This window comes from Lethenteron reissneri, chromosome 31, assembly GCF_015708825.2.
Source record: "Lethenteron reissneri isolate LAM-NWPU_2019-01 chromosome 31, ASM1570882v1, whole genome shotgun sequence".
Lineage (NCBI taxonomy): Eukaryota > Metazoa > Chordata > Hyperoartia > Petromyzontiformes > Petromyzontidae > Lethenteron > Lethenteron reissneri.
In genome coordinates this window covers 7,402,336-7,428,333 of record NC_083809.1, presented here as the reverse complement: position 1 = coordinate 7,428,333, position 25,998 = coordinate 7,402,336, and the positions used below count along the sequence as shown (strand labels likewise).

Here is a 25,998-nt window from a genome sequence, read left to right as displayed (position 1 = left end):
GAACTATTCCTGGGCCTCCCCTAGGTCGAGTCTGCCTTAAATGAGTACCTGGTGCGGAGATGTGTAAACATTGCCACCAGGGAGACAAAGGCTGCCGGGCGTGGTGCCGGCCACCCGACCCCTCGTGTACCGTGCCGGCGTTCATAGGTGCTACTCGCTGTCGGCACTTGCCCCAACAGTCTGTCAAGGCTACAACATGGGGGGATCTTTGTCTTTGTGTGTGAGCAGACATGCCTGTATGCGCTCGGGATGCCCGGTGCTGTCCATGCGGCTCGCCACGTTCACCGTGTTGCCCCAGATGTCGTACTGCGGCTTCCGGGCGCCGATCACCCCGGCAACCACAGGGCCTACGTTCAGGCCTGACCACCACCACCAACAACGACGATGCCAACAACAATGTCACAGTGGTTTGTTAACAATCCCGTGATGTTACCTCCCCATATTGAAATACATACACCCCACTCGTGGTCCCGACTTGGTGGGGTGGCGAGCCCACTTTTCTCCCTTCAGCACCCCTCCCACCACACCGTGTTGTGGTTTGTGTTCTGTACCGGGCTCCTCTTGAAATATAAAAAAAAAACATTCCTGGTGATGTTCTTAGAAAAACAGTAGGGCACATTGGCCGATGTCGCAGTCCAAATTTGAAAAATTACTTCAATAACCAAGAGCAGCGTCGCCCCCACCACGGCCCTCTCTACTGGAAAACGAATGCCCGCCAGCAGGCCAGCGCCGCGTTCACCTTTTGTACCGCAGCGACGATGATACACGTGGAGTCAACGTGACGAGATGGCATCGCGCGGCGCGGGACATGATCGCCATGGTTGAAAGGCTTATCGGTTCGGCGCTGGATTTATGTCGGCAAGTTTTGGCCAACCCTTTGATAAACTAGGCTGGTTTTTTGATAAAAATATTATCAGGCCGCAAGGTGTGAAGTGGAATCTCCGACTCTTTATTATCCTCTGTGCCTCTATGGCCTCTCTATTTATGTGCTATGAAGAAGCGTCATTGCCCAAAACGTAACCTACTATATATGTTTTACTTTGAAGGCCACGGTGGTATTGACACGTGCTGGGTTTTTCTTTGGGGTAAGTCCCAAATATCAACACAGCTTTATACTAATATTTCACTTCCACTTGATTTATCATGATCGCCTTGCTCCAAACAGAGAGAGAGGATAATGCATTCTCGATTTCAGAGTCAACGACAGCAACAATATCGATGTCCATCGACAAACAATCTTGGACATCGTCGCCATCTGCACGTGACACACTTGTGAAATGCTGGCTCTGGAACTTCCCATCATCTAATAAGATAAGTGTGGTGGGCGAGTGATGACAGGAGGAAAAAAAACGTGAAAAACAGAGAAGGACGCAGCGAGATAACAGGTTATAATGAGGTGAGGGTGTGAAAGAGGGGGAGAGAGATGAGGATAGAGCAAGGGCAGAAGAGAATGGAGTGTGTGAGAAAGGAGGTTGCAGCGTAAGAGTGAAACTGGAGGGAGGGTGGTGCAAGAGATGGGGGGGGGGGGAGAGGAGGTGTGAGCAATACTGTAATTAGGGAGGGAGGTAGGGATTATAACTGGGACATTGAGAAAGTATAACAATCGATGGAGGGCAAAAGAGAGAAAATCGAGGGGACAGGCTCAGAGGAGGCGAGAGACAAGGTGACGGAGAGTGGCAGGGAGAGTGGGTGGCAGGCTGCGGATGGGAGAGGGGGAGGGAGGCAGGGTGAGAAACTGGGTGGGGGAGGCAAACGCGAAAGCAAAGCAGCCCGAGAGAGAATGAGCGGAGGGGATGTGCGCGCACCGATCTTCATCTTGAACGTGTTGAAGGAGTGCTCGTTGATGTGCTTCATCTGCTCCATGAGCCGCATGGCGTAGTCGGCGAGCGCCGTGATGTGCGAGCGGCCCTGGCGGTCGTAGGTGGCGTCGTTCAGCCCCGACGCCGCCATGTACGTGCTTCCGATCGTCTTGATCTTCTCCAGCTGCTTAAAGTTATCCTCGCTGATTATCTGCGACACGCGAGCGGGCGAGCATGCGCGGGCACACACGGGCACAGATATTCTCTCATGAGCCGTATGGACCTTTGGGACAAATGTTCTTGACAAGCGCCTGTTAAGGACAGAACGACGCACGTAGAGCTTGTGTGGCCGGAAGCACACCTTGACGCCTTTGTCTCTCCGGTACCAATATTTATACACTACACCAGTTACTCATTTTAGGCTGATTCGACCTAGGAGAGGCCCAAGACTGGTTTATATATCCGCCACTGCTGTTGGCCGTGAGTGAGAATCGGCCTCGAGTCACCAGGTTCAGTAGCACAGTACGCTAACCACAGCGCCACCGCTCCCCACCAGTCCAATCAGCTCCAGAATCCTCCCCTACCAAAGCAGCCCGTCTCTGCTCTAGCCCGTGCTAGCCTCTGCATGTAGCCCCCCCCCTCTACTACCTGGCATGGACATTCACACGCACACACAACAAAGACAAAGATCCCCCGTATAGCCTTAACAGACTGTTGGGGCAAATGCTGTTAGCGAGTAGTACCCAAGAAGGCTGGCATGGCATACGAGGGGGTGGGTGGCCAACAGAACGCCGGGCCACCTCCCCAGTGACGATGTTTACACACCGCACCCGGTACGCATTTTGAAGCTGGGTCGACCTAGGGGAGGCCCAGAACCGGTTCAGATAATCGTCAACGGTGTTGGCCGTGAGCGGGAATCGAAGCCGGGTGGCCGGGTTCGTAGAGCAGCTACACTACACGCACCTCGTCGAAATCGGCGATGATCTCATTAAGCAGCCGAAGGCATTCGACGCCCTCGTTGTTGGCCTCGAGCTCGATGTAGAACTCGGAGAAGTTGCTGATGGAGGCGAACATCACGGCGACGCTCTCGCACGACTGGTAGTACAGCTCGTCGTTGCGCCGTTCGCGAGCCAGGAAGTGCTTCGCCACGTCGCTGGGCAGGATGTTGCGCAGCAGGCGCAGGTTGTAGGCCTGCAGCTCCTCCATCTCCTCCTTCTCCTCCGTCGCCTGCACCGTGAGACCATCGCGGGGTATGGAATCAGAGGCTAAGTCGACGCGGGGAGAGGCCGAGGACCGGTTCAGATGTTTGCCGCCGAATTTGTCCGTTAGCGCAGTGCGCGAACCACTCAGTTTTCAGTTTCATTTATTAGGTATTATTAGGTATAGCCCACACTGCCGCTGTGTGCCCATGCACACACGTGAGCACTCATACGCGCATGCACTCACGCAGAGATCTCCCCGTGTAGCTGTTGGCGAGAGGATATTAAAGCCGCTGCGGCACAAGAGGGCGTGGGTGGCCAGCACCACGCCCGGCCGCCTTTGTCTCACCAATGGTGATGTTTTCACAATGCACACCAGGTACTCCTTTATGGCTGAGTCGACCTCAAGGAGGCCCAGCACCGATTTAAATATTTGTCACTGATGTTGCCTGTGAGCAGGAATTGAACTTAGGTTGCCAGGTTCTTCGCACAGTGTGGTAACTACTAGACGACAGTGTCGCTGCGGGACTGACAAATGCAAATACAAAGATCCCTCATATCGTCTTTAAAGACTGTTGGGGCAAGTGCTGTTAGCGAGCACCTATGAAGGCCGGCACGGCGCACGAGGGGGTGGGTGGTCAGCACCACACCCGGCCGCCTTTGTCTCCCCAGTGGCGATATTTACACACAGCACCGGGTACTCATGTGAGGCTAAGTCGACCTAGGGGAGGCCCAAAACCAATTCAGATAATTGCCACCGGTGTTATCTGCGAGTGGGAATCCGACTCGGTTTGCCGAGTTTGTGGCGCGACGCTCTCGACAGCTGCGCCACCGCTCCCACGGCGACGGTCGCGGTGGTTGGAGGAAGTGGTGGTGGCGCCCCGTTCACCTGCAGCTTCCAGAGGAAGTCGAGGCGCGCCGTCGACTCCACCTGCTGCGCATGCAGGTAGAGCGCCAGCACGAAGAGCGTGAGCACCACAGGCGTGGCCACGCGCAGCGGGATCCGCACCGGCGTGTCCGAGCTGCGGGGACACGCGCAGGGCTTTACGCATCGGGGGGCGGGGGGGGGGGACGTGTGCACGAGTGTGTGCGTACATGGATTGATACGTATGGATACATAGCAGGCCACGTACATGGTTGATAATGTACATGGCAAGGGACGGACAGAATATCGGTGCTACGCTCATTACGGCGTTCGCACAGCACAGCGCAGCGCAGAACAGCGCGTACGTAGCACTCCATGTACAGAGTGCGACAAGCACATGACAAGGCACAGGCAACAACGCGAGATTACACATTGTGGGATGTACACAGCATGTACGCAGTAGTGCACATTCAAAGTACAGCAGTGTTAATGTGTTTACATACCGCACTAGGTACTCATTTAAGGCATAGTCGACCTAGGGGAGGCCCAGAACCAATTCAAACATTCGCCACTGTTATTGGTAGTGAGTGGGGATCACTAACCACTGCACCTACACTCCCCACAAACACAAAGAATACTCAAAATATAATGTAGTAATTAACAGACTGTTAGGACCAATGCTGTTAGCGAGCAGCTATTAAGGCTTGCATGGCACACGATGGGGCGGGTGACCAACACCACGCCCGGCCGTATTTGTCTCCCAAGTGGCGATGTTTTACACAACGCACCAAGTACTCATTTGAGGCTGAGTCGCCCTAGGGGAGACCCAGGACCCGTTCAGATAATCGTCACCGATGTTGGCCGTGAGCGGGAATCGAACTCGGGTCACCGGATTCGTAGGGCAGCACGCTAAGCGCTACGCCACCGCTCCCCACGACACACACGTATGCACTCACGCACGCTTCATTACATGCCGCGTCTGCACATGTGGACAAGTGGATGTGGAGTAGGGGCAGGGTGAGACGTCCTACGTCAAACACCGGCGAAGTGAGCGCATGTGAAGTTTTTTTTTGTTTCCCGGGGAATGCGTGAGCAGAGCACAGACACCACCACCTTACCAGGTGCTTGTGGAGTTCTGGGCCAACGTTCTGTCGAGGCACACAAGAGAGCACACACATACACACGGGCGATCAACTCACGGGTGCCAACACAGGTGTAGTGACGTATTGGCGGTGAAATAGCCACGACAGTGAATGATGACGATCCATAACACCGTGCCACACATCTCGCTTGCGCCCCGTAAATCAGACCGCACTATGCAATATTCTGATCCGTCTACTGGCTCCCAATCCAGTCCCAGATCAACAACAACATCGCCCTCACTGCCATTGCAATCCTTCATGGATTCACCCCGGCCTACCTCTCCTGTGATCGCTTCTGGAAAAGAGCTATATAGCTCAATGGGCCTCACCTGGTTTAAATAAAAAAATATATATTCACCGTATAAGTTGCATATTCGCTCGCGTGTTCTCCCTTCCCTCGTCCCAGTGCATTTCTTCGCGATTCTCTGCGCACTTTTGAGAAGTCACATAAATCTAAATTGTCCTGTAATGTGCGATGGCGGTGACAAATGGAAGGGTTAACAAAATCAATTGCTGCCCGATGTTTTTGCGAGCCACTTTATTTATTTCCAGGTTTAATATAAATGGCATGACATTCTCCAAACACAAGGTGCCGTATTTTATGTGATTATTAATTCATGGCCCATGTTTAAGATGGAAAGATTTTCATTGAAAGCAAAAAAATAAATAAAGCCCAAATGTCACTGCCAATTTTCAGGAGGCGGCGTTGGTACCAAATCCACACCAGCCTCATTAGGACAACTTATGTTAACCGGTGGCTATCGTTTCATGCTGCGCCGAAATGTTATCTCCCCCCCCCCCTTCCACCATCTAAAGCGGTACATAATGATCACAGGAAAGGTTACTCGTGTCTGTAATTCAACGGCCGGTGCAAAAATAATGACGGCTTTCTCCGCTGTCGGTAAATCAGCAGATGACAAGATGTTTGTTATTTTATCATTTCACTTGCTGCATTCCAGTAAATGAATTTATCCTTCACGAGAGTTGTAAATATGGATACCCCTCCTACCTGCAGCTGCCTCTTTCCCCCGACCCTCTCCCCCCCTCCACCCCCTCTGCCCCCCCCCCCCCCACAGAATTAAATTTACTTCTGAAATTCAGGGTAACAATTTGATAAGATAATTTTACGCGGTTTTTTTTGCTGCTGCAAAAAAATGGCTCGTGTCCTTGGAGCGCTCCGTCTGAATGTCTAAATATACGATGAGCGTGCAATTTATAGAAATAAAAAAACTTCGCCACTTTTCACGTGCAATTGCATTCACTTTAGAATAATGGCTTTAATCGATATCGAGCAATTCATAACGACACCCTGACGAATAATCTCATGGGCCCTCTCATAGAAAATGTGGAATTCCCATGTTTTGTTCCCGGACTGTCCTGTAGAGATGAGCGCCACTCAATGCTCATTTGAAATAATTACGTGCCCCGCTTCTGCACAGCCTCTTGAGATGTGGTCACATTCCGACGCTATATAAATCAAAACTCGAATGTACTGCCATTGCAATGTTGTTCGATCTCTTCGGAAGAAGGGATGCCTGTGCACAGACACATTCTACAAGCTTGAATATTGAATACAGACAAAATAACCAGGCAAAGTGTAGAAATTACCTCTGACAATGCCAATAGCAATGCTTTAACAACTACAATCAAGCAGAGTGAAGGCAATTTAACACGTAGGCTTTCGTGACCAATATAATCCAACCTCTATCCATAATAGAGGTGTCTTGAGTTAGAGTGAAGGCACAAATTACAATTGAGCTCTGGCTCAAACGAACGTGAAAACTATTGCAATCCAGCTTTGAAATCCCTCTGGCTTAGCAGCCGCACCGTCTAGAAGCCAGTCCCTAACAGACGCTGACGTCACTATGATGCAGTGACTTTTGACCTTTGAACCCATCATTGCTCCGCAATCTGCGCGTCGTGTGTGTGTGCGTGCGTGTGTGTGCGCGCGTACGAGTGAGCACGCACGTGTGCATGGACACAGCGGTAGTGGAGTGGTTAGCACACTGCACTATGAACCTGACAAACCTGAGTTCAGTTCCCGCTAATAGCCAACATTGGTGGCAAACATCTGAACCAGTTATAGGCTTCTCCCTGGATCAATTTAGCCTTAAATGAGTCCCTCATGTAGTGCGTAAACATCAAGACCGGGGAGATGGATGTGGTTAGGTGTAGTGCTTGCCCCATAACCCGCTCGTATTCTGTGCCAACCTTCATAGGTGCTCACTAACAGCACTAAACCGGTCTTAGGCCTTCCCTAGGTCGACTCAGCCTCAAATGAGTACCTGGTGCAGTGTATTATCATCTCCAACTTGGGAGACAGAGGTGGCCGGGTGTGGTGCTGGCTACCCACTGCCTACTGTGCTGACCTCTATAGGTGCTCACTAACAGCACTTGCCCCAACAGTCTGTTGAGGTTATACGGGAGGGGGGGCTCTTTGTCTAGTAAGACAGCGTTCCGCTTGTGACTAAAACTCGCACAACCGCCCCGCTCCCCGCACCTCCCTGCAGAGACGCCATCATCGTGAGAAAAGAGGAGAGGGTGCGAGGAGCTTTGCGGACAGGGAATGTCATATTTAATTTGGGTTAAACATGAATGGGAAATGGAGTTGCGCTGTTGCAGGGCGCTGTGGGGGTTGGAAGCGTGGGTTAAACTTGAATGGGAAATGGAGTTGCGTTGTTGCAGGGAGTTGGGGGTGTTGAAAGCGTGGGTTAAACTTGAATGGGAAATGGCGTTGCGCTGTTGCAGGGAGTGGTGGGATTGGGAGCGTGGGTTAAACATGAATGGGAAATGGAGTTGCGCTGTTGCAGGGCGCTGTAGGGGTTTGGAGCGTGGGTTAAACTTGAATGTTGCAGGGAGTTGGGGGTGTTGGGAGCGTGTTTCTCATTTTGCGTTAGTTCAGGCAGTCTCGTGCCTCCGTGCGTCCTCGTGTGCCCCCGTGGAGGTGAATTGGATTCTGGAGGTTTGGGGTGACTGGCGCTGCGTTGAAAGGGCCTCTTTTTATAGGAACGGTATCATTGGGGGGGCTCAATTCAGCTTGGGCGTTATCTCTGCACGAAAATAGTGTTGAGACGCAGTGAGGCTTTGCTGGATTAGGACATGGTTATTATTAGTAACAAAAGAAGTTTGCGGACAGTATGCCTCCTTGCAATATATGTCCCTCCATTTAAATAAATAAATGTCTACATCCCATGCCTCAGTGTGGTGAAGCATATGTACATGCGCACACATGGCCAGGAATCGAACACAGGTTATCCCGGGTATTTGTGTAAGCAGCAAAGGTGAGGGTGGGGCTAGGTGGGGGGGGGGGGTGTGATGGAAGAGAAAGGAGGCCACACCAAAATGTGAAGCTTTTTAAATGAAAAAAAAATTATTCCGTGTTTTTTGCTGCGGTAATCATCAAAGGCGTCTCAAGAAGGAGGGGTGTGCGCTTGCACCCATCGCCCACCACCCCCCACCCAACCCCCCCTCCCCCCACCACGGATCACCACCGCGGGTTGCGCCGCTCACTCACAGCGCGTTGGCGTGCGCCAGGAGGTCGTAGTTGTCGAAGAGCGTCGCCTGAGGGATCTCGATGAGCAGCACGAACACGAGCTCCATGGCCAGCATGAGGCCCAGCTTCCCCACGCTGCTGATCTGCAGGAAGCCCGCGCAGGCGAGCAGCGACAGCAGCACGCAGTCCGAGAAGTACTGCGCGACACAAAAGATCCACACCACACCCGCACACCCCCCGCCCCGCATCGCCTTAAGAGACTGTTTGGGGCACGTGCCGGAAGCGAGAAGCGCCGCCAATGAAGGCCGCCACTCTGTTACACGACTGGGTCGGAGTGGCCAGCGCCGTGCCCCGGCAGTGGTGATGTTTGACACACCGCACCAGGTACTCATTTGACCTAGGGGGAGGGCCAGAACCCGTTCAGATGATCGTCACTGGAGCGGGAATTACACTGGTCAACAAAAAAAACATTTTTTTCTGGCCTGGACTTTTGCAGCTGTTTTAGACTAATTTCAGGGTGCTGATCCAAATCTGATCTCAGATTTTCTCTATCACATCTCATTTTTATGCTATCGGCATACCCCATTTTCATTGATTTTACCCGAAATTAACTCTGTCACTTATGATTGCAAGTTGTTGCGAGTCAGTGACTGCTTTAGTGTTAAAATATGGTGCTGTATTTTTAGGATAGTGTGTTTATAATATAATTTTATGTAGATATCCACATTTATTTTATATTTTTCTTCTGCAGTTTTTATTGAAAATATTTGATATCTCAAAAACCTGATGTGATAGAGAAAAACTGATGCCAGATTTGGAATCAGCACCCCAAAATTACCTCATAACCGTTGGAATACCTTATGCCAGAAAAAGTGTGTTGACCAGTGTTAGTGAACTTGGTTCGGTGGCGTTTGTATCGCAGCACGCTAACCTCTGGGCCACCGCTCCCCACCGCCAAGCGCACACCAGCAGGGCGTTAACTCTCGGATGGCAACCTGACCACGGTCCATCGATTGAAATCGACGTTTATAGAGGTTTGACCATACCTCGCCACGCCTAGTCAATGCAAGTCGGTGAAGAGGGTGGGCCCGGGGTCAGTTAGCTGTGGCTGGGAATGGAACTCGGATTGGTTGGGTTCGCCACGCAATGCGCTAACCACTGCGCCGCAGCTCGAGCGCTCCAATTCACTTGACAAGGCGCAAATTAGACGACTCTGGAAGGGCCTTTGACCACTGTGGCTCCTACAACATGGGAAGACTCCGCCTATAGAAATCAAATGGGTCAGGAATATCGCTGCGTTGACGAGAAAATAAAAAAATGTTTTTTATGTAGCGGTGCCTATGATGAAACGTGATGAACAACGCTCCTCAGCCCAATGATACAGGATGGCCATGAGATTGATTTTCTCTGAATTTGTTATACCTGTTATGCATGAGGAATCTCATTTTGAATCAGCTAATCTCTTTTTAATCTCTCGTGCGTCTCATCAGCAGGGCAATGCCACTCAAATTGGTATCACTTGCTCTGCTCCACCGCATTTGGGTCAGGCACATCATCGGCTAAATTAACATTTGAAAACGATGATGAGAATATGTGATCAGGTGATGAAAACCCTGTAACCAAATCGATGGCAGGCAGTATCTAAACCTGTCCTGCATCCACTCGCATATCCACCGACCTAGCAATTTAACAATCCATCGATACATCGATTAAAGTTTACAATAATAATAATAATCATTATGGCAACTTATATTATTCTGTGTGATAGCAGCAGCAATATGTTTAGAGGCTAATTGACAAAGTCGAGGCCTGCTGGTCACGATGAGACAGCTTCTGGAGAGAGTGAGAGAGTGAGTGTTTGAATGAGAGAGTGAGCGAGTAAGTGCGTGAGTCAGTGTGTCGGTGTCTAAGTGACAGTGAGAGTGTATGTATGTTGAATTTCTCTCGCACCATACAGAGCCAACCATGCTCATCGGAGATGCGCGGAAAAAAGAGGGAGTGACAAAGTGAGTGAGTGAGAATGAGCGAGTGAGTGAGAGAGTGAGTGCATTGCTTGAGTGAGTGCATGACTGAGTGAGTGAGTGAGTGCATGACTGAGTGAGTGAGTGCATGACTGAGTGAGTGAGTGCATGACTGAGTGAGTGAGTGCATGAGCAAGTGAGTGAGAGAGTCATTCAGTGAGCCACCTCAGGGAAGCTGCAGTGCGGATGCAAGGAGCTGCACACGTGCGCCTCCTGGCCCAGCGAGAGGTTGAGCGAGCGCAGGAGGCAAACGTCGATGAGGGACGAGGACACGTTCAGGTCGCTCGCCACACACTCGCGCACGTCCACGCGGCTGCACACGAACTTCACAAAGACAAAGATCCCCTGTATAGCCTTAACAGACTGTTGGGGCAAGTGTTGTTAGCGAGCACCTATGAAGGCCTGCATGGCACTTGAGGGAGTAGGTGGCCAGCACCACGCCCGGCCGCTTTTGTCTCCCCAGTAGCGATGTTTACACACCGCGCCAGGTACTCATTTGACGCTGAGTCGACTTAGGGGAGGCCCAGGACCAGTTCAGATAATCGTCACCGATGTTGGCTGGTGAGCGGGAATCGTTCCCGGGCCACCAGGTTCATAGCGCAGCGCGCGAACCGCTACACTACCGCTCCCCACGACACGAACTTCACACACACACACAGTCACGCACACGCCAGCAGGTACCGTCATGGCCAGGAGGCACCGTCACAACCAGCGTCACCGCTACCAGCGCCATCACTACCAGCGCCATCACTACCACCAGTGTTACTTGCACCACCCACTACCAGCACCGCCACTATCAGTAAATGCGTGAGTCGGCACACGCGCTCGTGTGCATACGCACGTGAACGCCAGGCGGGTCACTATCGCAGTGCGTCACACGCGTGGCGATTGAGACCTGCTGGGCCTAGTTTCGGGACGGGACTAGGGGGGGGGGTGGAGGTGGGGAGACGGGCGCGTGGGGCGGCCGGCTCACCATGTTGATGAACGCGGAGAGGAAGACGAGCAGCAGCGTGAGCACGCCCACGATGCTGCTGTTGGTCCGCGACTGCACGATCGTGATGGACAGCCGCTGCAGGTGAACCGGGAACACCTGGACGCCACCAACGGAACCGGCACCAGCGACCGCCGTTACAGCACGCGTCTGCTCGCTGCGCCGATACGGCCGCCAAAAAAACTTCCCGTCCGCGGTCATAAATGAGACCGCTTCGTTTAATTCCTCGCACCACGGCACATGCCAACCATGTCAACCGCGCTACGCCTCCATGTTAAGTTGACACGTAGCCAATATTACAGTTCGTGATAGATTCTCCGGGTTCGGCCACGTAACGATCCGACCAATTCTGTGTCCATAGGAACGTCCAACGCCCGACAGCCGAGCAAATACATTGTCACGTGCACAAGCTTTTAACGCGCCAATTGTTATTGATTTGGCTCACTCACGGGTACGTTGAAGAATAATTCTCGCAACCAAACTTGGCAGGTGGATCCAGAAGCCCTATGATCAACAAGCCCCTGCTCCAGCAATGTCACGAGGTGGAGGCAAGGCTGGAGCGAAGAGTGGTGCAGCGTACGTGTGTGTCTACGCTGAAATTCTTTAACACCGCACGTAGCCAACCGCGCTAATCGGAGGGGCCGGGTGGGGGAAGGACAACGAGAAGCTGAGACGTCTCCGATTGGCTCCGGTCGCACGAGAGATGGACTCATCCTCGGCAAATTGGCCTTCTCAAGACGACTTCACCTTCCTCTCTCCTGGCGGAGCTCGTCACATGGCCCTGTGTCGCACCTCTCCTGACCGGGCGGATGCCTTCTCACGACGCACGGTGCATGCCGCCCGAAATGGGCTCCTCTCTCCCGAACTAAACGCGTGGTAGTAGGTTCTTCGCAGCCAAAACAACGATCCCCCGTTTGTATCTTGGCTAAGGTCGCGTGGACTGGCCCAAAAAGTACGACAGATTGCGTTCACAATCTCTATTATCCCTCACTACTCCTCCCCCATCCCCCCCTCCCTGTGCTCAGCCACGTTTCCGCTCTTTTCCCCTCCCAGCTCCCCTCCATTGGACTAAACTCCCACTCCACATCACGCAGGCAACTTCACTCACCAGTTTTTCTTCCTCCCTTAGGACTCATCTTTCATCAAGAGCGTATCCCTTGCCTACTCCCTGTCCTCCTCCTTAAAACCTTCACCATCCTCCTCCGTCCTAACCTCGGCCCTCCCTTTCCCTATCATCACCCTCCCTTACCATCCTCCCTCTTCCCTCTCCAAACCTCGCCTCCCTCCCGTTCCCTATCATCACTCTTCCTTGCCATCCCTTCCCCTCCCCAACATTCAAACCCCATCCCTTTTCCCATACAGCCAATAACTAATGTACCATTTATAATTCTTGTAAAGCGCTTTGATAAATGTGCGATATAAAATCATAGATAAGATAATAATGCATTTCATGTGGTTGTGAGCATTGCTCCTCAACAGATTTAGTCCCAGTGTGTCTTCTGCTGAAGGGGACTTCATAACAATGGCCACTGCTTGTTCATATTTTTAGCAGCGGTATCGATAAATGACGTTGTGGTGGCTGATGAAGTGTTTAGTTTGCTGTCCTTCCCCCCGCACCTCCGATTAGCACGGTTGGCTACGTAGGGTGCGAAAGAAGTTCAACGTACGTCCATACAGACGCACGGCCACCGAAACCGACGAGCTGGAACAACGATCGCGTGTTAAACGCCAGCTTTGTGTCGGGCTGGCGGCAGGTTCCTGAGCGACGCAGATCTGACTGCATTGTCGCCGTCACCCGCGTGGCCATCGCACGGTACGCAGAGCGAGTATCGACCCCCCCGCCCCCCCATCCACCACGCCCACCTTGATGCAGGCGTAGATCCCGGACACGAACAGCGCCGACACCAGCACCACGAAGCACGTCAAATAGAAGCCCAGCATGAGCACTGAACTGTTGGGGTGGCGGCGGCGGGGGGCGGCGGGGGGCACAAGGAGGTCAAATTCAATAACACGAAGACTACAACACCATGCGTGATTACACACCAGTAAGGGCCACCGAGAGGCAAACCCTATCGGGAATTAACAAATGAATACTCAGCGGGGCCTAATGGCTCGTGAGTTCAAATGGCACGCGGAAATGAGGGGTCTGTTGGGAGACCGTGAGGAGAAACGAAGGGGATTGGTGGGGAGTCAGGAAAGTACCAGAAAGGACGGAGAAAAGGGTAAAAGGAGCGGAGCGAAAGTGCAGCACCTGAACGCCTGCATCCTTACTACGGTTGGCTACTTATGGTGCGAAAGAAGTGTTACATATACATATATACTGCACGCTGTGGGGAATACGTAACAAAGGCCAAGTTCAAGACTTACCCGGCTTGGAACCGCTTTACACATACACACCAGCTCCATAGACATAGCAGGTGACGAGAGAGAAAGGCGGGCACCCTCTCCCCTCTCGCTAGAAAGCCATTCTTCCTGACCCCCGTCCCCCCACAGATGAATCAGCCTTCCCATAGTGCAGCGCGGAATACGCTACCCACGTTGCAGTACAAGGTGGATTAGTATGTATGTACGTTGAACTTCTTTCTCGCCGTACGTAGCCAACCGTGCCAATCGAAGGTGCGGGCGGGGGGGGTCAACAAACTAAACGCAGCATCAGCCACTATTCATCTATCAATACAACTGCAAGAATTATGAGCGAGCAGTTGGCAGTGTTATGAAGTCGCTTCAGCAAAAGCAACGGGACACGTGATTACGACAGCATTGCCTCTGCCAGAGCCAGCAGTAATGAGTAGAGAGCAACTGCTGGTTAACAGATGTGAATGGACCCATTTTTTTGTGAGTTCGTGGGTGAGTGAGCGAGTAGGGAGGGTGGGGAGTGGTGGAGTAAGTTAGTGAGAGTGTGGGTGGGTAGGGTGGGGAGTGGTGGAGTGAGTTCGTGGGTGAGTGGTGGCGTGAGTTAGTGGGTGAGTGGTGAAGGGTAGGGGAGTGGTTGAGTGAGTGAGTGGGAGTGTGGGTGAGTAGGGTGGGGAGTGGTGGAGTGAGTTCGTGGATGAGTGGTGGAGTGAGTTAGTGGGGAGTGGTGGCGTGAGTTAGTGGTGAAGTGAGTTCGTGGGTGAGTGGTGGAGTGAAGTTAGTGGGTGAGTGGTGGAGTGAGTTCATGCGGGAATGGCTGAGTGGTGGAGGGCGGAGCGGGGGATGAGGGAGGGGCACGGGGAGAGGGGTGCACTCACTGGGGGGTGGCGGTGATCTGCACGAAGCAGATGAAGAGGAAGACGATGAAGGCGCAGCCCACGTAGGAGCCGAACCTGTCGTCCACCTCCTGCGAGTACTGCACACGCGCGCGCGGGAGAGACAGCCTGCTGTTTAACCGGCCACCCTTCTAGGTAGACTCAGCCTCGAATCAGCATTCTACCTGGTGTGGAGGTGTGCTCATGAATGTCAGTGATGGGTTTGAGACCAATGCAGCCAGGCATGTTGAGGAGCTGGAGAATAGCCCACGGAAGCGGATAGCATGGGAACGACTTTCGAGATTGCTTCGAGTGACCGCCGTTCCACGCACACGGCAGAGGGCAGCACTTTCCCACCCGCCCTGTGGCGGAGATTAAAAACCAATCACTGTATGACAGTCAACCCGATGTTTTTTTTAATTCTCTAGAGTTTTAAAAGAAGGCAATTTATTGCAGAACCAAATTGAATGAAATGGGTTGTTTTGTGTGTGTGTGCAGTCACTGTTGACGGAGATGAGAACGGCGGCTCACGTCTACGTTGAGAAGCCGACTTAAGCACGGGCGGAGGCCTGGATTCGAAGCTAGGTCAGCGGCGATGCAAATCATGTATGCTTAATTACTGTATTCTTTTGTTTAAACATTTTATTCGTTGATGCTGCATTGGCAGCGGTGCACAAAGATAACAACCAACTCAACACGTTGATCACTAAAACCTTTTAAAAAGTTTACAATAGGCGACGGTACGGGCAATGGCCCTTCTTCAGAGCACAGTGGTATGTACGTGTGTATGTTGGACTTCTTTCTCAAAGTACCTAACCAACCGTGCTAATCGGAGCTGTGGGGGGAAGGACAACAAACTAAACACGAAAAGCAGTTCTAAAGAAATTCGTTTTCAATCTAGATTATTTAAAAGTGCATAGCTCCAGTGGCTTCTTAATATTGGAAGGAAGAGCGTTCCAGACGGCCGCAAAAGCGCATCTGAAAGCGCGCGGTGACCGTCTTCGTTTGATGGCTCGCGAAAACGCGCTGCTTTTTACGAACGTGTTGAGGTTTCTTTAGTTCTGATACATCATTCGATTTTTCGGGTACGAGCGATTGGGTCGACGCACAATTGGATTCGCACGCAACAACGCCGCGGATAAAAGGAGTCGCTCCCCACCATCCCCCCGCTCGTGGCTGCCGACCGGGCATTTTACGACCACGCCAACACAGCCGTTATGAATGTACAAAGGCAGGTGTTCTATTGTGGGATACACCTGGGGGAGGCTGAGAGTGTGTGGGTGTCTGCGTCATGGGCACAAGGCGTCATGAGTTAAACCCGTTTCCACCACCACATGGGACATATCCCCAATAGCTCTCGGTTATCATTATTATTATATTTACACGTTATTGCAGTCGATGCACCTCTGATTGGCACGGTTGACTATGTACGGCGCGGGAGATGTTCAACGTACATACGATGCGCTTTATCCCAGGAAAAGCAAAGCATTGCTGATTTCTTTTTAAGACGCCTGTTATATAATTATATCTACGTTGCTGATGGTGGTTTCGGTTGCACGATAAGCTCTACCCTTTCATCAGCAACTCGGTGAGGAGCGAGCGTGCTGGTGGGCGAGTGCCTCCTCATGCCCCGTTACGGGCTGCGGGGATTATTTCACCCCACCAGTCAGTGCAGGTTGGTAGAGGGGGGGGGGGGTGAGTCTACATGTGGAAGCATAGAAGCACAGGACAACAATGGATTTTACTGCACTACCTTCTCTTCCACTGGCCACAGCGTAGCACAGAACCTGCAGCCCATCCAAACATTATCTGGGTTCAACTTTGCTTAGCTGCTGGGATCTGATGGGATAAGGGGGTGCACATTCTGGCTTATTTTATACAAGGCAACTTTCAGATATGTAACACAAAAAAAATATTTTATCAACGATGGCTGTTCTATGAGGAGACTGCCCCTGCCATAAAAATGTGGAATTTCAATGAGTGTCCCCGGGCTGTTTATGGATATAAAGGCTGATCAACACACGTGCTTGAAATCCCACTTGTTAAAACGTGCTCGATCAGGAGAGATCTGTACTCTTTGTTTTTTTCGCTAAAGTCACGTAGGTAAAAAAGGAAAATAAATTATTTTACCTACGTGACTTTACCGGAAAAAAAAAAACAAAGAGTATGGACCCTTGCAGTCACGAAAACTTAAAATCTAGAAGGAGAGATCTGCTTGAAGAAAATGTTCATTTGGTGTCTTGATATTGTTACGAGCCTGTAACTTCTCGCTGCAGGGCAAAGGGGCTCTCCGCTATTCCCTTCCAATCCATTCTGTTGCTGAGGCCTCCCGTGCAGTCGTGACCTCTGAACTCTGTGATGTCATCTCGCTGCTGCTGCCACCTTCTCTTCCGCTGTCTCCCTTCGCTTCTCCTCCCTCCCCCACGGTGTCCACTCTGCCGTGAGCTTTGTCTGTCGTCTCTGGTCTGTCATTATCGCAGTAACCATTGGCCCTGCCCATTTCCACTCGATTTATTTTTCCTTTTTTGCACGTGGTACAGTATTTTAAGTGTTATTTATGTCTTGAACGTGGGAGGAAAGCGGAATGCTCTGAGGAAAACCATGCGTACGACTGTGGTAGTTTTGGCCAATGGGACAGGATAATTAGTGATTTAGTATGTACGTATTTTAATAAGACACCAAGGACTGGCGTAACTCGGTCCTTTTCTGAGAATTCTACCCAAAATCACGGTAATGCCCTGAAATTATCACGCACGTAGAGATACCAGAGTATGGCGCACAGTGCTCATCTCATCGCCAGCCCTGAGTGTGCTGTGCAAATTCCACATTGCCATGGCGGGAGCCAGTTTTATCCGCAAAACGACTACAGCTGCGACTTCCAAGAAAACGACGCTCATTTGATCAACGTTGGAGAGATGCTGGGCTGGGTCGAGCTGAGTCGACCTCCTCTGCCCGGGATTTGAACTCAACAATTTTAATTATTTCAAGACGGGCATTCTATCCGCAGCCCCCGCCACCCTCCTCCCAACACTGATGGTCCCATCCCCCTCCCCCAGCCAAACAGCTAAATAAAGGAAATCATGAACGCGTCTGCTGACTTGCCTGTACATTCATGGGTAGTTGAGACCAAGGAGTGCAATGTCCCAGTGAAATAAAACAAAAAACTGAACTATTTTTTGCTTTTTTGTTCAACTATTTTTTATTTCACCAGGTAAGGCCCACCGAGCTACGCAGCTCTTTTTCTGAAGTGACCTGGCCAAAAGAGATAGCTCAACGCATGGAAATTGATAGCAGCCAAATACTCTAAATGCATGTTTATGAATGTGGAGGGAAAAACCGTAGGACCCGGAGAAAAATCCACGTGACCACGGGGAGAGAGAGACAGAGAGAGAGAACACGCAAACTCCGATTATACAGGCGTCAGGGTCGGGATCGAACTCATGAACCCTCCTGCATGCCAGGCGAGGGAGTTAACAGCTCGCCAACGGCGTCGCGAAAATAAGGGCAGGATGTGGGACGAACTGCGTCCCCGAACGGGTGGCACGGGCGGTTCCCTGGAGGTGCTCGCCATCAGCACTGTCGCCGGGCGGCGCGTTACGGCACGGACTCCGTCATCCCAGGGGTGCGGGGGGGGGCAGGCGCCGTCCTTCCCTTTCCTGCCTCCCTTCCCCTTCTGTCCCGTCGTCACCATGGCGAGTAATTTCGCAAATGCACACACACGTGCGAGCGTTGGGTCGTCTGGGGGTGCGTGGAGCTTAGGGGTGGGAAACGTGCACGCGCGGACGCGACTTGCACGTACACGTGCACGCACGCGCATTCGCGAGTGTAGGTGCGAGTGCTATTTGCGAACGCGAGGGCGCGGATGAGTGTCGTGCCGACGCGTCTGCCCGTGCACGTGCGCGCATCTTGCATTGCCGCCTACATCTCTGCGTTCGTTTGAGTAGAGCGGCGTGTTTCTGGATACGCGTACGTCTGTGCGCGCGTGGAGGGAAAAACCGGACGACCCGGTGATACATCCATGCGATCACGACCACGGCGAGAGAGAGGCAAACTCCAAATACACAGGGTTGGGATGAAACCCACGACCTTCTGCATAACAGGCGAGGTAATTAACATGTCGCCACCATGATGGTCATCACCCATCCCAAGTACTAACACTGGCTCAACCCTGCTCAGCTTGGGTTGTATGCAGGGTGATCTGGTCATAGGGGGCACTGCTGGTTACTAATGCTGCTGCTGCTGGCATTGTTGGTGCTGCTGGTTCTGATGGTGCTGCTTGGCATTGCTGACGCTGTTGCTGCCGCTGCTGGGGCTGGGAAAAAGGCCTCACCTTCTCCTCGAGCTCCGGCTTGCGGAACGTGAGTAAGATCTTCTTCACGTGCTCCGATCGCAGGCGGTCGATGCTGCGCGCGTCGATGGCTCGGCCCAGGAACTCGTTCACCTCGTCGTCGGGGCTCAGGGCTTCCGGCATGATGCTCCTGCGACGATGGGCCAGCACCCGGGGGGCACACGCGGCGCGGTTTTTTTTCCGACTTCTCACCAACGCCCCAGCTAAGCCATACAACCGGGTGCTTTTAATTGTAATGCATAAAACTAAAATACAAAAACTATTTTACCACGTAAGGCCTCACTCAGCTGTGTAGCACTTTTTAAGAAGCTCAATGGAGTGGCTTATCGCGTGCGAATTTATAGCAGCCAAATACACATGTTGATTCTAAGTGTAAAGGGAAGAGCCGGGGGACCCAGATAAATATCCACACGACCACGGGGAGAATACGCAAACTCCAAAGAAACAACAGGCATCAGAGTCTGGATCAAACCCACACCCTTCTGTATACCAGGCGAGGTAGTTAACATCTTATCACCGTGGCGCCTAAAGGTACAGCCCTGCAATTGCTCTCGAGTCTGAGACCATCTAGAGAGACCATATCGAGTGGTATTTAGGCCTACTCTTACACACTGGCCCGACGTCATAAAAGAGATGGGAGTACCCACAGTTTACCCCACCACACACAACCCGTCGATTGACATTGGATGGGGTTGGCATGGTGGCAGGGGGTGGGGGGGGGGTGGTAGGCCCATGCCAGTCACACTCTGTCGCCGAGCCAAGGTGACCCCCCTGTCCAGGATTTGAACTTGCAAGCTGCCAACCGTGAGTCGTATGTTTTTAGTCATAGTGCCACGCATATGGATTACATTTAATTTCACCAACCATTAACATAGTGAGCATTCCAGCTGGGTGGTTCTGAAGCAAAAGTACTCAAATCACATGTCAGAAGGTCACTAGTTCAAAACAATTCTGGTCACGGATCAACTCAAGCCTCCATCATCATCATCATCAATTCTCCAGGGCCAATACGATTATTATCACTTTGTGCATTGTCAACGGATATACTGGCCCCTGTCATAGGAATGAGGAATTTCCACCACTGACTCAGAGATGCGAATGGAGATGAGTTTCACCCCATGCTCATATTGGGCTTCAGACAAGTGTGTGTGTCTGAGTTACATGTGCATGTATGTCCAAGTGTGATACTGCATACCTTTGCACACGTGTGTGTGTGCGTGGCAGAGACAGAATGGGGAACAGTAGTGTAGTGGTTAGCGCACCGCTCACAGCCAACACCAGTGGCGATATTTTAAATTGGTGCTGGGCTTCCCCTAGGTCGACTCAGCTTCAAATGACTACCTGGTGCAGTGTGTTTAAGCATTGCCGCTGGGGAGACAAAGGAGGTCAGGTGTGGTGCTGGCCACCCACCCCCTCGTGTGCCGTGCCGGCCTTCATAGGTGCTCGCAAGTCTGTTAAGGCTATACGGGGGATTTTTGTGTTTTGCAGAGGCAGCAGCAGTGTTGTAGTGGCTACGACGCTGCCTTAAGAACCAGGCAACATCAGTTCAATTATCAGCCACGACTGACATCACTGGCGAGACAAAGTTGGCCAGGCAAGATGTAAGCCACATCACGCCCCAAAAAGGCCCCGTGTGCCGTATCGGCCACACCACCCCCCACCCAGCGTGCAGTGCCGGCCCTCAAAGCTGATTTCTTATCCCAACAGTCTGTATGGTGATATCGAAGGCAGGGGGGGGGGGGGGCATTGGAATGCCGTCACCATTCACCATTAGCCAACTCCCCAACACCTGTACACTTTCAACCTTTAACCGGCATCTATAAAACTACAAAACCATCCTTCTCAGTGCCCACAAAAGGACATTGAAAACGCCCAATGGGTTCGTTTTGTATTATACTTCCCATATCCCCCCCAAGCCCTCGCATACCACGCCAATTGCTTGCATTCTTTCCCGTAAATTAAACTAACAGCGATCGCATATATGGGCACGGTTTTGCAGGCCGTGGCGCCACGGGTGTTGCTAATGGGGAGAGTTTACAAGGGAAGGCGGTCACGAATTGTAGCGCGTGGCTCCGGGCTTTCGCGGTTATGCCCTGTCCCCAGAGCGCTACCGAGCCGGTGCCGTCGAGCACCTGGGTTGCGAATCTGGGCCGCTCTGACCTCGCCATCCCTGCTGGTCACACCGAGTTGTTCAGGTCGAGCGAGTTTCGTGGTCTAAGAACGGCCACCACCACGTGACCGTGTCGAGGAGGCGTTGTTCGGACACGGAGCTCGGCTATGCAACTTTGGTGGTCAAACTGCTTGAGAGAGTCTCAACAGAGACACTCTGCCCTCTGGGTGTCTCAGTAGAGACTCTCTCCCCTCTGGGTGTCTCAGTAGACACCCCTCTCTTTTCAGCAGGACATGTGTATGTGTGTATGTATGTGTGTGTATGTATGTGTATGTATATGTATGTGAATGTATGTGTATGTATGTGTGTGTGCATGCATACAGCGGAGCGCCGGGGCGCTAAAACACAGCAAGTTGGCACAGCAGGGGGCACAGGTGGTTCATCAGCCAGTCATCTCGGTCAGTCGACCCATGGCACCTGGGTCTGTCCCGTGACCTCCTACCAGCGGTCGATAGACACTTCACGTGGCCTCAAAGTGCACTTAGTCTGGCACAAGTGCTGTGACGATGTCACCGCTATCTAGTGGCCAATGGCGGTTGTTGCTGTGCATGCTTGTGCGTATGGAGCACTTGCCCCAACGGTCTGTTGAAGGCCATACATGAACTAATTGTTGTGTATGCGCATGTGTGTGTACGCACATTCATGCATGCACACTTACTTGGTGTTCCCCATGTTGTCCACAAACCCCTGTGAAAACACAAACACACCGGATCACACGTGCGTCCACACAAGCGGTAAGATCCGGCTCTTGAATGAGACGAAACTATGTCACAACAACTATCTATTTGCTTACATATTCATTAAGTCAAACAAGCCGATGTGACAACGTGAATATACGGAAATGAGTAAACAGCTAAGGGGGGGCTGTATCAACATCAAAGTAAAGAGAGCGTTTCCTTTTTAAGTGTATCAACCGTTGAAAACTTCACGAGTGGCAGAATTTGTTTAAAATAAGAAGAAGATGAAAAAAAGCCCCCAGGGAAGATGACAGTGACGACTGTCTGCCTCCATCCTCCTCGCCGCAGATGATCAAACGCAGCTCCGCCACAGCGTGAAGGAGGAGGCGGAGATCCATCCCGCCTGATACATCGTTTACAAATCGTTCATTCGCACACTCACGGACATCATTTCATTAACACATTAAAAATATATCATAGAGAGGAACGGCGTTCAACACGTGGGCTTTCGCGACCAATATCATCCAACATGGTGGTGAGGGCTACAACACAGATGGTGCTGTCTATACAATCAAATGCAAACATCAATTGGTGTAGCTCCAAACAAGACATCGATCGTTAATAACAAGATGGGAGCTCGGGATGGACGGAGGGAGTTTTGAGGCAAGCACCTCCCATTTTGTGGGGCAGAAGACTACAAACGATGGTTGGAGTCTCCAGCCGGGGGCTTTGGACTTTTCACCGAATGCTGCCACGCTGGGCTGCCCGCTGTCCCGCAGTGTAACGTGAAATAATAGTCGACTGATTGGCACAAGAAACGTTTTTGTGTCACGCGGGAAAGTTTGACTGCATCTCTCACGACGTCTTCACAAGGGGCGGGCGAGGGGGGGGGGGTCCTGCTGGGTTTCGCAATCGGGAGCGGGGCGGGGGCGGCGATGGTGGCCGCGTGTTTTCCCAATTGAGTCAATGTCCCCTGTTTCTTTTAACGTGCCAAGTTTCGAAAATAGCGCTATTAGTAAGAGTTAAATAATTTAATATTACTAACAATGCAGTAGTAATGCACGTCATAATCATATCGTGTTTTTTCAGACTTTTTTGTTATTATCGTTGTTGTTTACGCATAGAAGGCTTCGCTGAGTCTCAATACCCTTTTTCAGGAGGGTCCTGCCAAGTTTTTGCAGCAGGGGGGGCGGGCGAGGTTTGCTGCGAGAAATTCCTAATTTAGTCATTTGCAGCTAAGTTTTGGGATCAGGGTGGAGTTCGGGGCGGGGGGGGGGGTGGCCATTAAGATTTTTTAAAAAATACATTAATTCTATGCACCCGCAATTCCTAATGTGAGGGACAAAGTGAACCCCTGCCTCCCGCCCACCCAAATAGAGCAATCAAACTCCGCCTATGATTGGGACATTGTTGGCAATTCCCATTACAGTATATTGAGTGTTTTTTTATTATTTCTAGGACAAGAAACCAGAGAACTCGGAGAAAACCCACTGCTGAAAAAAGGAAAGAGCATTAACAACCCCACACAGAAATTGATTGCTGAAATTCAACTTATTAAATCGGTTCTGTGGCGTTATATTCCAGGGCTGGTCTTCGACACGACGTGCATCTCTGCTGCCTTTATGAGTTCTCCAATGATGTTAATTTTTCACTCTGTGCCATGAATCCAACAGCACAGCTGGGATATAATTGGCAGTATTATGTAATAAAGTATAAATAAACAATGCCAAATTGCCTTTGACCAAACCAGAATTAATCAAAATCTTTTTATTACCCTGGAGAAATCCGATGAGCTATGAATTTATTTTTCACAGATGTCCAGGAGGGGCACGGACACAGCAAGTTTAACCAACCAGAATGCCCCCCCAATCTTGGTCAGATCTCAGAAGCTAAGCAGAGCTGAGCCTGGCGAGTGCTTGGATGGGTGACCACCATGCACAAGACTGGAGTGTGGCAGTCGTATGGGCGGTAGAGGGCAATGCAGCAAAATCCACTGTTATGCACTCCCCAAAAGCCTTCGCCAACCTGCCATGACCGGCGTGGTGAAGTATGGTCAAAATATCTCTCAGCACCCCACAAGGAGTGGGGAGGCCCTCATTATCCAGCAGCGGATTGACAAAAACTGGCTATACATGTGTATTACCAGATTTAAACATTGTGTATTGTAAATGGCTCGAATTCAAAAGGACTCTGGGTTACCTAGCAGATAAGCACACTCACACTAAGGGCCGGTTTGCACAGAGGCGATGCTCAATTTCCACTGCAGCCGCTTTGATGATTGTTACGGTGAATTACCACAATAATTTACAGGCCTCCATCAATTTTCTACTGGATGAAAGCTTCAACACACGGTGTCTGTCATTTTGTGGAATTTTAGTTCGTTACTATCCTTAATGCTGGCCAGTATGCGTTGGTGAAGGTTGGGGCTGTGGGGGGAGTTATTCCCTGCTGGTGTTATCCGTGGCCGTTAAAAGCCGAGTCGACCTAGTGGAGGCCCAGATCAAGTTCTGATAATTATCACTCGTCCCTGATGTGAGCCTCGGCTGTGTCGCCGAGTGTGCAACGCCGCGCGCTAACCACTGCGCCGCCACTCGCATCCGCCTCCGGCTTTCAAAAGTGGATGTCAAAGACCCTGCGACAGAAAGTTCAACTTCTAAAACGATTGACGGGACAATCACAGAAACAACCGTGACCCGGTATAAAACTCAAACCTTCCAAGACCTATGATGGGCCGCACCAAGTTCAAGTTCAAGTTCAAGTTCATTTATTAGGTATAGCCCTGTGAGCCATTCAGCTCTTGAATCGGGTGCAACCGCAACAAACAAAAAACAAAAACATGAACAAAAAAACATCTTAAAGTGAATATGTGACTAAGTGCAAAGAGAAAATCCAAGAAAAGACAGCAAAAATATTGCAGAAAAAACACCGTACACCAACGCTGTGTGCAAAAATCCCAGTGGGATGCAAGTCAAACAACAACAACAACCACAAGACAACTTAGATTAAGGCCATCAGTCTAACTCTGTACTACAACAACACAAACATGGCTAAACCAATACACTGGCTAAACCAATACATGTTGTCAAACACAAATGCATGTGCATTTGGCAAAAGTCAATCTCTCTGTATAAACCAATACATGTTGTCAAACACAAATGCATGTGCATTTGGCAAAAGTCAATCTCTCTGTAGAATCGAAAGGATCAGGTTTTTTTTCCATCCCCAGACTAATGTTACTCATGTTACTCAGGTCAGCTTGACAATCAATGTTTTATAATGAATCTCAATGAGCGCTCAACTTTTTTTTTAGAAATAAAAGACAAAGAACCACTAAAGCAATACAATACGCACATTTATCAATGTCCGTACGTGTGTAAATATGCAAATTACTTTCCTGTTATACGCATTATAATTGTTATGCTTGTTTACTCAGAGAGCCTCACTCACTGAGTCTAAATGTTTCTGCCAAGTGTTTTAGAGTGGGGCGGGGGGGGGGAAATGTTGCCGCTCGAAATGAAAACGAAGTGATTTTCAGGTTACAGTTTTCGCCACTGGGTTATGTATAGTCATGGCTTATGGGAGGTAGATGCTGAAAGCCATGCACGGTTGGCTACGTACGGTGCGAAAGAAGTTCAACATACATGTACACGTGCACGTACAAGGCGATGACACACATCCACGCAAGGGTGGCACAGTCGGGTTTTTTACAATCGGGTTTAATTGTCTTTTTATATTAAACCCGATCATCTGAGATTGGGAGAAATCCGGTATAATTGGTTCTAATTGCAGAACCGCACTTCGCCAACTTCTCAACGATGGGCTTCATCCATTCCAAGCTAAGGAACTCACTGGCGCCCACGATTGTGGAGGAGAAGCTCGTGTTCATCAAGACCAACCTGCCCGCCTGCATTCTACGACTACCTCGTGCCCGACGGCCCCGAGTACGATAGCAGCACCGACGAGGAAGCAGCCTAAGCCTTGGATCAGAGTTTCGTATTCATTAAACCAGGTTTTAATTCCCCGAAATCGGGTTTAATTGTATTAAAGAAAAAACCCGATGCCTGCC

At 51.0% G+C, this 25,998-nt stretch overlaps 1 protein-coding gene across 1 annotated transcript in view; it reads right to left on the bottom strand.

Annotated features, from left to right (window-relative positions):
- LOC133349742 (adenylate cyclase type 5-like) overlaps positions 1-25,998 on the bottom strand; it is a 208,353-nt gene that overhangs the window by 10,508 nt on the left and 171,847 nt on the right. The window contains 12 exon segments of the mRNA XM_061563455.1: positions 235-359; positions 1,806-2,010; positions 2,763-3,026; positions 3,888-4,020; positions 4,982-5,011; positions 8,520-8,695; positions 10,685-10,843; positions 11,493-11,609; positions 13,374-13,461; positions 14,741-14,838; positions 19,068-19,215; positions 21,914-21,942. Of these exon segments, the coding sequence (XP_061419439.1) occupies positions 235-359; positions 1,806-2,010; positions 2,763-3,026; positions 3,888-4,020; positions 4,982-5,011; positions 8,520-8,695; positions 10,685-10,843; positions 11,493-11,609; positions 13,374-13,461; positions 14,741-14,838; positions 19,068-19,215; positions 21,914-21,942 (1,572 nt within the window).